Here is a 17681-nt window from a genome sequence, read left to right on the forward strand (position 1 = left end):
TACATATTGCTTTGTGTGCTTAAACTGCAATGTCCTTCTTCTATCTGCTAATTCCTTAGTACTATATACTTTTTTGGACACTGCAGTGTCCGTCTTCTATATCTGTATGCAGCATTTTTCATTTTGCTTCAATTTTCTCCTTTTCAGCAAAAGTTCAATCTAGTACTACAGTGGTTTTAAAACTTTTTTGTTTTGCGACCCTCTGCATTGTGTATAGATCCCAGGCCCCCTTCGCCTGAAATTTTTGCCAGCTATAAACTGTAAACAATTTGTTGTCTACTCGTACACTATTCATAAACAAGACTCGAAATTAAAACGGACTTAAATTTTGAATTTTTAGCATGTGTTGAGATAATAATGAGAGAACAAATGGAGGCAACGATAATGGTTTTGGCAATTTTTCAAATAACTTCACAAATTATATAAAAATACGTAATAGGTACCATCTGGCAACCCTATTTGAAACCCCCTTTGGAAGCTTCTGGCAGCCCCCTACCCAGGCAAGCACCCCCAGTTTAAGAATCACTGATCTAGTACCTTGCTCGCAAACATAAATTACTTTGTAATAACAACCGCAAACTCACTTTCGTCATCATCGTCGTCCTTCTTTTTCTTCTTCTTCTTTGAACCTCCGCCATCTTCATCAACCGCCCTCGACTTATAAACCCACAACTCTGACTTTTCTACCAGATTTCTCAAGTCGTCTAAATCCTCCTTGATCTGCTTGTAAGACTCGACATCGCCATCTTGAACCAACAGTTGAACCTGCCGATGAAAACCCACAAAAATGTTAAGGTTCTTCATGAATCATTTGGTAGGAAACTGAACAATGAACTGATGAACAGGTGCAAGGTTATACTACATTACTTTTGAGGGGAAAAAATACTATAGCAGACATTTAATTATCATAAACTTAACATAACCGATTGTCAGAAAATGTTCTGAAATGAAGAAGGAAAAGTGAGGCACAATTAAGTAAAAGAATAAAGCTGGATAAGTGAGAGATCAAAAACAACACATGAAAAGGAAATACAGGCAGTCCCTGGGTTACGATGGGTTTGGCTTAAAACGCTTTTCAATTATGTTTATCAGAAATTATTTCCAGATTTACAACACATGTCCCAGGGTTATGACGCCTACAACGCTGATCTGGCAGAAGAAATAGGACTCCAAAAATGCAAAATTATCAATATTTGATGGTTTTTTGATGAAAAATGCAATAAGAATGCAGTTTACATAGTTTTTAATGCATCCGAAGCATTAAAAGTAAGGTTTTCTTAGGATTTTTTACGATGTTCCAACTTACGACGATTTTCGGCTTACAACGCGTCTCAAGAACGGAACCCCATCGTAACCCGGGGACTGCCTGTAGAAGAAAGCAATGCAGCTGGGGAATAAAAACATGGTCAGTAGGCATAAACTTCAGATATGACACTCATACAGGGAATCCAGCCTCAAATTGTTTTTCAAAAATTATCTACATACGACAGAATAACACTGAAGTGCACAATTAATAAAATAAATACAGTAGACCCCCAGTATTTGCATTCTCCGGATTCGCGGACTCACACATTCACGGATTTCTCTTGGAAAAGTTTCCCCGCATTAATCGTGGAAAATTCGCACATTTAAGGTATTTTTCTATGAGAAATATCCACAAATTACTGGTTTATTTATCAATTTCATCATAAAATGAACTTGTGAAGTTTTTAAAACTATTAAAAAACCAAGTATGAAAATTTTCAGTGGGTTTTTCTTGAGTTTTAACTAAAAAAATAGGCTGTTTTTAGCATTTTTAAAGGGGTTCCAAACATTCGCGGGTTCTAGCTATTCATGGGGGGGTCTGGTACGCATCCCCCGTGAATACGGAGGGACCACTGTACACAGGCAGTCCCTGGTAATCGGTGGTCTCGGTTAATGGCGATCCAGTTTTATGGCACTTATCCAGAGCCATAAAATCATCAACTTATGGCGCCATAACTGGCAGAGTTTTGGTTATCAGTGCCATAAGGTGTTGACAATAGAGTTATGGCACCATAACATATCCTAATGGAGGCGCCATTAACTGAAACTCAGCGTCATGAGCGCCTTAAATCTGCGAGTGGTTTTTCCTTACCAGCGCCCAGCTGAGAATGGAACCCTGCTGATAACCAGGGACTGCCTCTAACTGACAATCACTTTGCGTCTTTCTAATATTTCACTAAAACACAGAATGCATCGTCGATGCACTCGCAAACTCAATTATACCTGTTTGAAATTCTGCAAGACTTCCTCTCTCTGTGAAAAATGTCGAAAGAGGAGCTGAAGAGACCTTGAGACCAGGGGAGGATATTCGTGCATAATCAAATGCAGTAACACCCTCAAAAATTTCTTGCCGCCTTCTCCATCCAAGTCAAGATTCGAACTCTCTTCTCTGTAAAGAAACGGTACATTGGTGTCCATCACAAGTGTTTGTCTTGATAAAGAATGTACAGATGGCCAAGCTAACCAAAAGATATTTTTCTAAACTTCCAACACCTGAAGATAGCTATATCAAAAAGATATTCAGTGCCACAGGCAACTCTTATGCATAATCTTTTTCAAATCCAATTTGCCGCATAAAAAACAGTAGTCGTGATGTAAGTACAAAACCTAACCAATAACTTTAAATAAAATCATATTTACTTTCTAAAGGAAAATGGCACTACTAGAAAATGACAGCAGCTTTCTATCACCTACAGCTAAATAATTATAGATAACAAATAAAACAAAAACTGGGATGACTAAATGAAGCATAAATCCATACATACCAATGATACTTATTCTCTGTGAAGATGTGGGCTCATGAAAAAGGGGCTAAACCCATAGCAGTCAAGGATACTGTTTACCACAAACAAAATGTAAATAATTATGTAACAAACGTAAACAAAACTTCAAATCAGTATCCCAAATTTTGTGCTGAAAACACACCCAACTCAAACGTGCCAGTTTCTTCTCTCTCAGACAAAAAAAATGAGTAGCCAACATTTGCAAATTTACCACCAGCATTTTTAATTCAAAATCCTACAATACTGAATTTCAGGTCGGCCGACAGACCCATCACAGTTCTTGCCTATGCAAAACCAACAGTACCTGATAACTTACTAGTACAATTATCTTAAGGTCAAAATCTGATGGAAGTGGTATATCACACACTAGAAGATACAAGCTCTAGGATTCTGCGAAAGTTGCAGCAGGAAGAGAACTATAGTAGATTCACATCAACCGTGCATTTGATGTTTCTAGGCCAGTCCCTTACAACGCTCCTGATTGACTGTTGATAAGCCAATCACAGGGCTGGAAACTCTCAGTCTCTCCCGAGAGTTCACATAGGCAGGATGTATGTTCCACCTTTTCTGAGGGGTACGTCTTTCAGGAGAGGTGGAACATACATCCTGCTCCTGTGAATTCTCTCTCTCTCGAGAGAGAGAGACTGAGGAAACTTTCCAGCTCTGTGATTGGCTTATCAACAGCCAATCAGGAGCATTGTAAAGGGCTGGCCTAGACATCAAATGCATGGTTGCTGTGAATCTACTGTAGTACAAACCTTGATGTATCAGATAAAGAAACAATCACCAAACCAAATTAATGGCAGTCAGGGATACCCAGGGAAGTTATGAACTGATAAGTTTCTCAAGGCCAGCTTGGTACAGTGAACTACATCAAGCATGAACACTTCCATCAAATACTACAAGTTACTTTTATAATCGCCACCATCAATATTCTTGACAGGTTTTCATCTACTGAACAAGAGCAGATTGATATGTGGATCAACGTGTGGATGAACGAAATTCAGGGACACAGTCATCTACGGTGACCTTATGGTTTGTTTGTATGGTGTTTTTTGTTGTTTGTATGGTGTTTTTTGTGTTTGTATGGTGTTTTTTGTTGTTTGTATGGTGTTTTTTGTTGTTTGTATGGTGTTTTTACGTTGCATGGAACCAGTGGTTATTCAGCAACGGGACCAACGGCTTTACGTGACTTCCGAATCACGTCGCGAGTGAACTTCTATCGCCAGAAATACGCATCTCTGACCCCTCAGTGGAATGCCCGAGAACTGAACTCGCAGCAACCGAGGTGGCAGGCCAAGACCAAACCGACCACACACTGAGGCGCTTGGGTCATACCTCATAATGCGCACCTTAAGATGGACAAACAAAATAATACTGACTGAAAATTATATTAGTACTTCCCAAAGCCTGCAATGGAAGAGAATAGAATACCTCAAATGGTAATGGAATATGCAATGAATAGATGTGGATAGCTTTAAGCAGACAATCAAAAGGTCACGTCTCAGTCAACCAGATATCATGGATCTGCATGAAGACTGAACTGAGATGGCACAAAATGGTGACATGTGAGGCTGTGACGTGGGTCACAATGAGACAAATTGCAAAGGACTATGAGAATGAATACTATACAAGAGAAAACAATGTATAGCCAAGTCTCATTGCAAATCACCTATAACAGACAAGCTGTGATGTCCCTGAGAAGAGAGAGACAAGGAGGCTAACGAATAACAATTTTACCTATAATGTCTCTGCATAAATGAGGTAATTCTATATCTTGTTTGACATTCCTAAATGTAAACCTAGACACTACTGATGAAACAGTTTTTAAAAATGACTCTACAGTCTAGATTTCTGCTACAAAAATACATATGCAAACTCCTTTAGCTTTGATTCTGAACTACAATCAGACAATGTAATCTGAGAATTCAAATACAAAATTAAAGTTTATATTGAATCAAACATACTATATAAATACTAAAGGCAACTTGACACATTTTGAGTCTGTATCATAAGTTACACTGGAATGATATGTACACAACAGCATGCAAGGGCCATATTTCGTTTTCTTAAGTTCCAAAGCCTTATCAATATACAAAATAATTATTAGTTAATCCTTCTCATGCCCTAAATATAATCAAATACAAAAAGATACCTCACTTACATGCAACAGAATAATCATAGCAATCCACCAAATATTAATTTGCTGTCGTTTTCAGAAATAAAACCACTTAAGACACCATACCAGGAATATTCATGAAAGTAGAAACCTGAAAACCGTGATTCACGAGGAAAAAGAATATGACAGCTCCAAACATATAGTATATACTAAGAAAGATGCATCTTCTGCCAAACCCAGACCTCCCTGAAGTATAAAAGAAAGCTAGAAAAATGAACTGTATGGCTTTAATTATCAAAAAATAAAAAAATAGATAAGTCTTCCTGGCTGTGCTATGGATGCTGACACTGAAACTGTTGTGCTACATTGCCTTGACTTTTCCAGCATAAATATTATATTCATGTGTTGATATCTACATCACTTTGGTTTTGCCTTTACAGTATATTACTCTACTTCTCTTCTGTTAGCTCTGTTTTCCTCTCTCTCTTTTTTTCTTTTTTGTTGAAAAAGACGTCTGCTTTGTAAAATCTTTCTGTTCTTTCGGCATGCTTCATGTGACAGTGTGCCCATGTTGAATAATAACAAAATAAGGGACTTGTTTGTTAAAAACAGATGTGAATTGTCTAATATATCTAATTTTTCTACCTAATTTTTCTACAAAAGTTTCCAGTTCATTAAAGATATGTACACATAACAGTGGACAATTATATGATTGTATATACCAAGAACTACATAGTATAGTAGTACTGTGATATCGAGCAAGAAGTCAAAATCTTAAGTCCTTTAGACATGTTAGATACTAGAAGGGAGTCATCTGCCTCTAACCTTTCCAATTAGTATTTGCTCTTTTGTCCTGTTTTAAACCCAGACGTTGGATCAACACATTCATGGAAAATTAACAGTTCAAGGATTGTAGTAAGAGTAGTACTAACTGTTTGTAAAAAATTTTTGCATGCTTCAGTTCATATTTAGGCAGTCCCCCATTTATGGCGGGGTTCCGTAGCTGACGGTGTGCTGTAACACAAAAAAAATGCCATATACCAGAACATCAAACCATAATGGGAAAAAATGACGCTTACAACACCGTAAAATCAGGTTAACGGTGCCGTGAGCCAATTTCTGTAAGCCAAGTTCTGTAAAGTCTAATGCCATAAACCAAGAAACCTGTTGCTAATTATATGCAGTAATATTGTCGTTTGATATTTTCCTTTTGTACCGAACCATTTTTGTTTGGAATGTGAATATTTTCCCTTTCAGTTTTCCTTCATTAGAAAGCACTTTTTATCAGTTTCAGTTACTGACAGCCGACTCTGCTACAGACCAGGGACTGTAAATTAGTTGCGACAGCATTGTGTTCATCTTGACCATCACCAAGTTACTATAGGCAGCAAATGTAAACATTAGCCCATATCACAATATTCCTTTCAATCACCAAGGAGTTAAATTTATGTAGAAGATAGACAGACTACCTTTTCCCGGGGAACTGATGCACTGGTCCACTGTCACTGAGTTATGAGGTTCAACCAGCCAGTGAAATCCCATTTATAAGCTAACATACAGTTGGCCAAGAGTTTGATTTGGAAGGGTGGGCTTGGAGCAAGGCAAAGTTAATGAGTTGGACAGCAAAGACGCAAGATAATAAACAGTCTGGATGATAAGTCAAAGGCAGAAAACAATGCACCTGGGGATCAAAGAGACACTGCTTAAACCTTAAGCACTAATGTGCTGATGTGAAACCAGATTACCAAACAAATTCCTTTTAATGTCTCCCAAAAAAACAAAGCAACCAACCAGCTGACCAAAAAAACAGGTACATGCAAAAGTAGAACTGAAAGGGTTCATAACGACTTTTTCAAGGTACTTACATCTTCTTGGGGCTTCAGCGGGATGAAAGAAACAAAATTAAAATAAAATCACATGAAATAGAATGGAATGAAAACTGCAATATTAAGGGGAAATATAAAATGATTATTTAGAGATTTTATGGTAATCACATTGAAGAAATCAAAAGTTAATCTGTGGAATAAGGGGTATTAATTCTTAAACACAGAAGGACAAGTTATATTGCTTAAGGTTTAATATTCATGACATGCTGGAGTTGAACTGAGTTCAAATTTCAAAACTATTGTCTATAAATTGCTGGGTTCAGATGATGACTTAATTGTTTTCTTAAAACTACAAGAAGTAAATTTCACTAACACATATTTGACACTGAAAGGAGGTCTACCTACTCATGGACGCTACAAATTTCCTTTGCTACACAGTAGTTGTGACTGTAAGCATTATCGTCATTAGCAATACACAACTTACGTACACGGTTGTTCACATTAGGAAACGTGTGATATATTATTTCAAAATAACTCCCTAAAACGAGCAGAATCCATGAAAAACTTAACTCTAGTCTGTCTAAAGATCTTCTCCTTATCCCATATTAAGTGACACAACTTTCCACTTTCTGTTAATAATACACTTATACATCATTGATAAAAAACAACTGAGTTCCCAGATAGATTGAAGCAACTGAATTTCAGCTACCAGTATTTCTTTGCTTAACAAAAGACAAAATAGTTTTGAAATTAAGAGAATTGAAAAAAAAAAACTTAAAAATTGAGCATGAAAATACACAATGCATTCAATTTGTAAAAACATTCATATGCTTTAATATCAAGTGTCACTGTCTGATACAAACACACGAACCCTTTTTAAAATTGTTTCAAACACAAAACGTCTTATGCACGACACAATTATCTGTATTAAGAAAGGGAACATTTGTTTTATAAACTTTCATGCTGAAGGACATAAAAAGTAAACGTGACAAAGTTTGCCATATGAAACACAGAACTCTGACAAATTGCTATGAAAGATTGGAAAATGGTACACACAGACAAATATTTAACATTGACACTTATCACTATTATTTTATTACTTTGTGTATAGAATCGTGAGCAGCTCCAACAAAAAGCAGAAATTGAAAAATGCTACCATTTCTTAAATGGCCAAAAATCATTCATTAAGTGAAGTAAAATCAAATGCTTATTCATGTATTGGCCATGATTGCATTTGGCAAACATTTGGCACCTCTCTCTCTGGGATGAAACACAAAAACCGACCTACAAAGATGGGACAAAATGAACTGGACGATTATGACATGGGTGCCATGGGATTGAGACAACACTGCCACTTACAGAATTCCCAACAAGGACAGGCAGTCCCTGGTTATCGGCAGGGGCTCTGTTTTTGGCAGGATCCTGATAAGCGAAGACCACCGTTAACAGAAACTCGCTGATTTATGGCAGTTATGGCACCAATAAGCACCGAGATTCGGTTAATGGAACTGAGATTCGGTTCCATTAACCGAGATTCGGTTAATGGTATGTTATGAAGCCATAACTCTATTATCAGCATCTTACGGCACTGATAATCGAAACTCGGCCCGTAATGGCGGCATAAATCACCGATTTTATGGCGCCTGACTCGCCTCATAAAACCGGATCGCCATCAAACGAGTCCGCCAATAATCGGGGACTGCCTGCACTAAATAAAATTCTTTTAAAAAGTCTTTCCCTTGATTCTATTCAATTTGAAAAAAAGTTGATGTCACATAGTATTAACCTTTCAATTTTCTAAAAGAGCAAAGGTCAGTGTTAATTACTAGACAAGGCCCAAAGAAAAAAAAAGGAAGGGAAAAATCCAGCAAAAAGGTTGAGGGACTTTAACTATAAGGGAACAACCAATCTTTACTGATTCCTTGTAGCTTCCTCCATTCTATGGTAAACAGGAACGACTCAGCACTGATCCTTGATGGGACATCAACATTGATCTTAAATTCTTCTGACATGAGCTCAGCGAGACTCCCAGTACTATCCCCTAATTCACAATATCCATCTAACTGCTTGGCTCCATTACCTGTCAAATGGCCTCTCAAGATAAATACGTACACAAATATCTTCTCATCACCCCTCTTTGCATGGTAATTCTTCTATAGTTACAACATAGACAAATGCAATGCATTATTGTCCTAAGCCAATTCTCTTTTTATTTTAGAACTTACTTACATTTTTACCTATTTACTTAATCATTTCTTAATTCATTTTTTCCTTTATAATAAATAACCTCTTCATGATGCACAGGCAGTCCCCAGTTATCAGAGATCCCGTTTTATGGGGTGTGTCTAGCGCCATGAAATCAGCGACTTGTGGCGCCACAATGGGCCGAGTTCCGGTTATCGGTGCCACAAGGCCCCAGTAATAGAATCAGGACGCCATAACATATGTAACAGCAGCGCCATCATGGCATCACAAATCACAGTTTCGGTTAATGGCTATTTTCGCTTACCAGCACACTGCGGGAAAGGGAACCTCCGCCGATAACTGAGGACTACCTGTATTTCCTATTACCTTCTGTTACTTCTTTCCAACGATCGCCATAATATTTGTTGGAAGCTTGAATTTCAAGTCAATAGCCCATTTGTTGGGCTTGTTCCATTAGGATAAGGCTCAAGGCTCTTCATCTTCTGAATACTGTACTATTACTAATATATAATTGACTGCCTCTTTTGCAACAGGTTGGACCAAGGAATGCTGGGAAGAACTTTTAATACTACTTTCACTGAACTATGGACTCTGGGTTATAGTTTTTTTTATACAAAAACCAAGTTAATCAGCATGTCACTGAAAGGGAATAACATCATCCACATCTGCTTTTGTCTGTGAACTTTAAATGATGGAATGCAGCAAAAGTACTTAAACAAAACCTAAAAACATGTACATATAGTAAAAATCTAAATACGTATATGCATGGTAAGTTAAATACATCCAAAGAAAGGGAGAAAAGGAAATGAACAAAAATACTTATATTGAAAATGACAAGGCCAAAAAAATACTTACGTATCATCAAAGATATTCTGTGCTCTCGCCCAGATGTTCTCCAGATTCTTGTTCTTCAAACCCTGAGAAATGCTGTCACCATTAACAGCACTTGGATTTTCATCCGATTCCTTCTTGAAGATGGACAACAAACAGCTGATTCTGTAGTCAAGCCGAACATCCAGAATAAACTGCAAATGAAAAGTGATGTATATCAACCCAAACTGTTGTATTTCACTTACCTGATGCACCTGTAAAATTATGTAATGCAATGGCTAATGGGGAAAGGGACCTATTTCCCTATCTCTCCCCAGTTGGAAGAAATCAGGAAGGGGAAGGAAACATCAAGAAAGAAGGTGAAGTTCCAGCCACAGGCTGGCAGCAGATCAGTCCCTTGAAGGTTGAAAATTCATAAAAGTCAGGGCAACTGATGACAGATGATTGACTAAAGTAGATGGGGGAAAGTGGCCACTGAATTAAGCAAAACACACACATAAAAAAACCAATGGGGTCCGTGACTCTTCTCTATATGACCACTCATTTGAAAAAGTCTTAAACTATGCTAAGTTACTTAATTCAACAGGTTCCCCTTTATATAATAGGGTTAATGCTTTCACCAAGATTCAAAACTTTACTTATAAAAAACAAACTAACAAACTAAAGCCCATTAAGGAAACTATGACGAACTTAAGAGGATGAAAATCTTGCAAAAACAATACAAGAATCTTTTAAAAAATATATTTTTAAAAAATAAAACATAAGATAGACACAAAAATATGAAACTGCCTTATTCACAGCTTTTAAGAATGTGAATATTCACAATGCTTTCAACATTACTAAAAAGAGAGTCACAGTTAAAAATGTATAAAAATCATGCTTTTGATAGACCACAAAGTTAAATTTGAATTGTAAAAGGCTGGAATGCAATTGCTTTTTTTGAATATGGGCAAACATAACAAGATATGGTTGAAGAGGTTTGATGGCAGTTCATGAGAAAACACCAAGGTAATGCATGAAGATTTTATGATTGAAAGACATGAATCAACATTGTTGCGGCCCAAAGGAATGCTAAAAAAAAATCTTGAGCACTGCTATGAAGGGCACAAATGATACCCCATTATGACAGAATACTTGACATAATCAGAGAGTGTCAAGACTTTACTTACCTCCAAAATTTCAATAATTTTCAGCTTGGTGTCCATGACGAGTGTGTCCTCCTTCTCGGTGGCCCCGGGTTTCTTCTTGGGGCTTGCTCCTCCGGATATCCGAGGTCCCATCCTGGTGGTTCCTAGAGCCAAGTTGGTCACAACAGCACCCATATCACCTAGGCTCTTAAATACACCCCCTTTGGCTGCTCACGGGAGGGGGAGGGGCAGGAAAAGTGGGGGAGGGGAATTGGACAAGAGGGAGGAGCAAGATGATAGGAAAGGGAAGGGTATGATGACAGTGATCCACACAGAGGACCATTTGCCGACATCCAGTAGATTCACACCGTAATGACGGACAGAGAGGAACAGTGAAAGTGTGTGTTCAAGAATGAATCGTTGAGAGGAAATGCAATGTATGACAGATGTTCAGTATAATTCGATAATGAGAGTCAAATGTGCATTGAAATAAGTGTCGATGTGCCCACGAACATTTTCCGTTGACGTGTCAAGTACAGTATTTTGTAGAAAAAAAAAAGCGCAGTCAATAGCGTCAAAAAAATAAAACAAAGCCGAGAAGCACGACAGTCACAACAAAGGCAGTGCAAGACAGGTTTTAAAAAGCCGAAAGACCAAAAGGAAATGTAAGAGAGAGAGAGAGAGACAGTGAGATCAAGATCGAAATGAAAAGGTTATAAAAAAAGAAAAAGGATGGGTGGGGGGAAAACAAAATGAAACAGTACATCAGTCAAACATCAAAATAAAAAATAAAAGCATAAGGGGCAACATAAAACATAAGCCATACATTGTAAGCACATCAAATAAAAACGCACATATATCCTTGCCTCAACTGTTAACGAAACAAAGTAGCTCTACTCTAAGGTACGTATTCCTCGTAAGTCAAAAGGTCTTCAGTCTAAAATCTGTATTACTCGTTGCTACAACATATGATACTTCCTACTTCACAATTCTGTACGAACAATGAACACTGAACTCTTAATTAACCTCACTTTCCAATGTTTATTTTCATTCTGACTTCTCAAGATGACTGCTATTCTACTTAATACAGAATGTACAACACTCAAGTTAAATTACTCTACTGACAGGTTAACTAATATACTAGTTTTAGCAACTTTCTTTACTGTATAGTAAGTACGAGACGTAACCATAGAATTACGTATATACTATTTTTCATTTATTTCTCTACATCTTAATTTATAACTACATTACCAACATCTAATAAATACAAGTAAAAGTTACTGAAAAAATAAGCGCGACAGAGATAGTCACTCAAAATCATCACTGGACTTCACACCTTTTCAGAAACATTGTCAGAAGTAGTTGCACCCACTAGGAAGAGCTGATAAACATACGTAGCTCCACTTAAAAATAGATCAACTTTCCTTATGTCATTTCAATAAACATATATATAATGGATGGTTGTAGGCCTTGACTCTCTCCTTGAAATTATATTTTTCTCACTGATTGAGAGGAGCATCAAAGCCTTTACTGGTAATCCCAGAGATATCTTGGGTAGAAGATTTAATAGCTTTTTGGTAAGTGTTGTGTGGTGACCATACAACAATTGGGCCTACAACCTGGGACTATGTTACAGGCTCTATACCAAGGCCACCCACAGTCTTAAGTTTGAATTCCTGGATCTAGGGTATAGGTCCTCATACTTCTTGATTTTTATTATTTATAATTGTTTAGATTTAATAATATAGTACTATATCCCAATTATGCATATCAAAAAAGATAAGAAGACTGTATGCTATATATGAAAGTACAGTGTGTTCTGAATGTGTTTTTCAAATTGTAGTGACTGAGGAAAAACTCTTGTCAAACTTCTTTAAACCTAATATCACCCCACAAGAAATGAAATTCATACTGTACACGAATCACCTACAGCTGAACAAAACATCGACCATCTCAACCTTGCCCAAAGATTTTCCATTTTAGTGCATTGAAAATCAGCCACTTTTAGAGAGTGAAAGAGAGGGAGTGTTCTTTTGTAGTACTCTTATACCAGATCATCATCACAGAGAAAGAAAATGTACGTAAAATATTAAAAACAGCAAATTATGAATTTTTCCAAGGCTCCTTCAATCACATATAAGAGCATCTTTCATGTTCAGCCACTTTGTCATCCAACTAAATACATTTCTTCTCTACAACTATTACTTCAAGGTGGATACTTGTCTCATACCAGAAGGTTACTATTACTTTGCTTTCTCCTTTAAATGTAAATTATGGCTTCCGGGATTCTGAACATGTAATTCATAACTGGAAATTATACAGTGGCCTAGCTCCCATTTTAGCAAGAATGTATATATTAAAAAAGATAGTGCATGACTCAGCAACAGGGTTCTTCTGTATGGTGATAGATATATAAATATATATCATGTATAATAAGGCAGTCCCCGGGTTACAACGTTCCTACAATGCAACATAAGCCAAAAAACGGCATAACGCGAAACATCATTCAAAATCGTATTAAAATCTTACTTTAATTCTTCAGATGTCTTGAAAATGACGTAACCTGCACTTTGATTGAGCTTTCCATAATAAAAAACCCACATTTTGGAGCCATACTAAAGTTCTGTCTTCTGTCAGACTGGTGATGTATACCCAGAAGATGCGCTTGTAGCCCAAGAAATAATTTTGGATGATTAGCCAAGTCCAATGTAACCAAGGGACTGCCAGTACATATATATATGACTGGACTAGACAAAATAATGTGGCTCCCAAAACAATGCTACAACAGTACCCAAAATAAGTTGCAATAAAACTGAAGAAAGAGCTAAATGCAAATTAAACTGCAAAGAATATGGTAACACCACATGTTTTGGGGATCTGAGTAAAATTGACTAAGTTCACAAACAGTTCAAAAGCAACTTCTTGGTAGTTCTTTCAAAAGTGTTTCCAAATACGTAACACTAAAATCCTAACACTTGCAGCTTAAATATATATAATTGTACCATTTACCTATTTTTCATAAACACAAGAAGCACAGTTTTGAGAGGACTTTCATTGAAGTTTTGATGCACGTGTCCCCTTCAACATAACCAGTTCTCCCAACTATTTTCCAGACAACCAAAAATAAAGCAAATAACTTTTCTGAAAATACACAGCAGTCTAATACGTATCTCTTTAATCTACACCATTATACGTATGTCACAATCACACTACTTGAGCAACAAGTGGCAGACATTTCTTGCACAAAAAAATACTAATGCTAATATTAGTACAAGTATACTACAATTTAACCGCCTAAGTTCTGAACAAACAACAAATATGAATAGACACATTTAAATATTACTGGCACTACCATTAGTTGTTTAGTTTATACTGTATATCATTATTATACAATTAATGTTAAGACATTAATCACATTTGAGAAGCATGCGTTAAAAACGACACGTTGAATATTAAATCTACAACACATAACAGTGTGTCAACATTAACAAGACAAGCTAGAATTAAGTAAAAGATCCAGCACGTCATGGTAGCTTCAAACTACAGTACTCATAAGGTAATGACATACTACATATGATAAAACAGCAAACTAGTATTTACAACCCAAAGCTTAAACCCAGGTGACAGAAATTGTGTACGAATAAAATGCAAGTACTTTCCATCAAACCAAAGTATATTTACCTGATTCTGTCTTTATCGTACCGTGACAAATCTCCAGAATTTCCCATAAAGAGGTCATCCATACATTATGTTTCATCTTTGGGTCCAGGAACCTTGTGAGATGAGCAGTTTTTGTATGTTCGTGTTGGCTAAAACCAAAATACTTCTTGTCGGCAATCTTTCAAATGTTGAAACTAGATCACGAGTAATGCCGTAAGCATTCACCTAATACAGCTTAAGAAACATGTTCACATCAGGTTCACATCAGGAACAAAACTTTTCTGAGCACGAAACGCACCTTTCTGGCTCTGCACTCTCATGCATCATGAGACAGACCTTCCCGTTTTTCCAGTTCAATTTAGACAGCCACAGCCTTTACTATTTATTCACTATAAAAAAAATCTCTCACTTTCCTAACTATTATTGTATTGTATTAACCATTTAACCAAGCCAGCAAGTTAACTCTGATAGGGCTGCCTGAAAGGCACCCTCTTCATGTGTATGTCAGATCCTATTTAATATATCATAACTCCTTAAAATTTTAATAACTGGGTAAAGTGAAAATATTGGTAAACTGAAAACATTGAAGTTTCTGACAAAATTTCATGTAAATAATTATTGCTAAAACTCTATATTTATTGATGGCTGAAAACTGGACAGTGACCTAGAATATATTTAGAAAAAAATGTTGGTCTGTATTCCACGATTGGGTCATGTGGATATTTCCTCAAATAATACCCAGGGGTCAAGAGGAGTGACCGATTGATTCAAAGTCAGCAAAATGTTATTTCATCTTGGCATCCTTTTTGGAATGAAGAATATAACATTCCAGTATTGGATTTAATCTGTTTTAATGTTATCAGATTTACTATCTAGTAAGGACTGCCCTTTACAAAAGATGACAGGTTCTAGTTTTAGCAAAGAATCAAACATGAACAGGTTCACTGTGTAGGGACCTGGTGACCTGATGTATCTCACCATTTATATATACTGGCTTCATGCAAATTGGGAAAAAAAACTAAACCTGTGAGAGAAAAGAAAATTTTGGAAGATAATCTTGGAAGGCTTCTCCAGCACTTCTAATCACTGAAAATGGCAAATTTCTTACTAAGGATTAGAAGATATCTTTTTTTTCCTGCTTCCAAGTTTCCCCGACTCAAAGCTGATCATTTACAAGTTGAGCCCAAGTCTCATTTCATTATCCATTCTTTTTCCTTTCTTCAGCCATGCTTTTCATGACGGCACTTTCTTTCCTGTCCCTCTGGCATTAAAATTCCATTTATTTCATGGCCTCTCACTGTACCCCGATGCAGAGTATATTTAATTATAAATTAATAAAGATACCAGTATAGGCAGTACCCAATTATTGGTGGGGGTTCCATTCTCAGCAGGGTGCCGATAAGCAAAAACCGCCACTAGCCACAACTCGGCACATTACGGCGCAATTTACGGCACTTATGGTGCCAAGTTTCGGTTAATGGCGCCCCTCATGGCAGTCCCCAATTATCGGCGGTCTCGGTTATTGGCGATCTGGTCTTATGGCGGTTGTCTAGCACTGAAAATCGGTGTGAATTTTCGGTGATTTTTTGGCACCGAAATGAACCAATTTCTGGTTATCAGCTCAGATAATAGAGTATCTGCACCGATAAAGACCTAACAGCGACGCCATTAACTTATCAGGGCCAAAATCCCACCTATAACCAGGGCCTGCTCGTATTCTCACATGCCAATCTCCATCTAAAGACAGAGGGAAGGTACAGGAACGCTACAGTTTATAATTAATGTTTCTACAACACTAATCTTATTATAAAAAACTCAGCTTGTTATTACAATCCCATTCATCACAAAACAACCTAAATCACCACATCTACAAGGGAGGAAAAAGCAGATGACATCTATTAAGGAACATAACTGCCAAAAATCCAGTCCCAGGAAAATTCAACAGGGAGTTCACAAGGAACAGTCCAAAACAAGAGCCTGCATAGTACCTGATAAAAGTCTGCCTTTAAGAACCCGTACGTACACCACTCACCAATCCCAAGAGGTGTGAGGGCAGGGGATCCAGGAAATACACATCGCCACTGTGCCAGTGAGGAATGAATCTCGAAGGTGAGGACGGATTAGTCATCACCTTTTCCGCTGAAAATACATGGCCCACCACGGAAAGGGGCTCCAAAAGGCAGTCAATACCCTTACAAAAAATGCATGTCCTACTTATGACAGAGAAGTAGAAATTGTACTTTTTAAGAGTAGCACGGTCATCGTTACAGAATAACAATCAAAGTGATACATAATTTTTGGAAATAGGAGGATTCTGACAATTTGCATGCACAAACAGATGAGAAAAGAAAGATGAAAGGACTGTGTATGGCAACGATAAGATCTAAGGGTCCTCACCTGGAACAGAGGACTGTCCTTTTAAGCTGTAGAAACCAGAGCAGGTATTCATTAATTTATTTTATTTACTCAGTAGAAGAAACCTATTCATATGGAACAAGTCCACCTAAGGGGCCACTGACTTGAAATTCAAGCTTACAAAGAATACATATGTTGGTTTCCAACTCCCACCACAGACCAAAAACAGACCCATCCCTACTAAAAGACTTGAGACTTGACTGCAAACTTGAGAAATGAGAGATCACCTGAAGACCTGTAACTGAAGGGGAAAACTTCCCCTGAAAGTGTATGGAGCTTAGTGACACAGTTAGAGGAGGCCATGATGATCAAAATCAGTCTGAAGGGTCCAATCTTGAATGTGCATTGGACTGACGCTTGCAAAGTGGTAAAAATGCTGCAGGTCCTTGAACAAACAGCAGCATTTCTTAACATTATTGGGGTGCACATATATGAGAATACTGGCTGTGTATCTGCAAGGATGCAGAAGTTGGCTGCGCATAAATTCAGGAAACATTTTCTTAGAATTGCCACACACGTGTCCCTATATGTATTTCATACAGTTGAAGGTTATTTTATGCTTAACAGGTTTGTTATGGCAAATTATATTTTTTCATTTTATGTTCAAGATTTTCTTAAGCTGTTGAGGAAGCTAGTGACATGATACTTATTTCTTTAGAGCTGGCTACGGCCACACAAGAATTGTAGTAGT

At 37.2% G+C, this 17681-nt stretch overlaps 1 protein-coding gene across 19 annotated transcripts in view; it reads right to left on the reverse strand.

Moving 5' to 3' along the window:
- Positions 1-17681, reverse strand: part of LOC135199325 (inositol 1,4,5-trisphosphate receptor-like) — a 335174-nt gene that overhangs the window by 141143 nt on the left and 176350 nt on the right. For 16 of the 19 annotated variants that reach the window (XM_064227241.1, XM_064227242.1, XM_064227250.1 and 13 more), the window contains 4 exons: positions 10958-11079; positions 9813-9982; positions 2248-2413; positions 585-765 (listed from right to left, as the gene is read on the reverse strand). In XM_064227241.1, coding sequence (XP_064083311.1) covers positions 585-765; positions 2248-2413; positions 9813-9982; positions 10958-11079 — 639 coding nt within the window. Of the gene's footprint in view, positions 1-584; positions 766-2247; positions 2414-9812; positions 9983-10957; positions 11143-17681 lie in introns of all 19 variants that reach the window. The other 3 variants (XM_064227256.1, XM_064227258.1, XM_064227259.1) reach the window with 1 other exon arrangement.

The sequence above is a fragment of the Macrobrachium nipponense genome, chromosome 25 (genome assembly GCF_015104395.2).
Source record: "Macrobrachium nipponense isolate FS-2020 chromosome 25, ASM1510439v2, whole genome shotgun sequence".
NCBI classification, from domain to species: Eukaryota; Metazoa; Arthropoda; class Malacostraca; order Decapoda; family Palaemonidae; genus Macrobrachium; species Macrobrachium nipponense.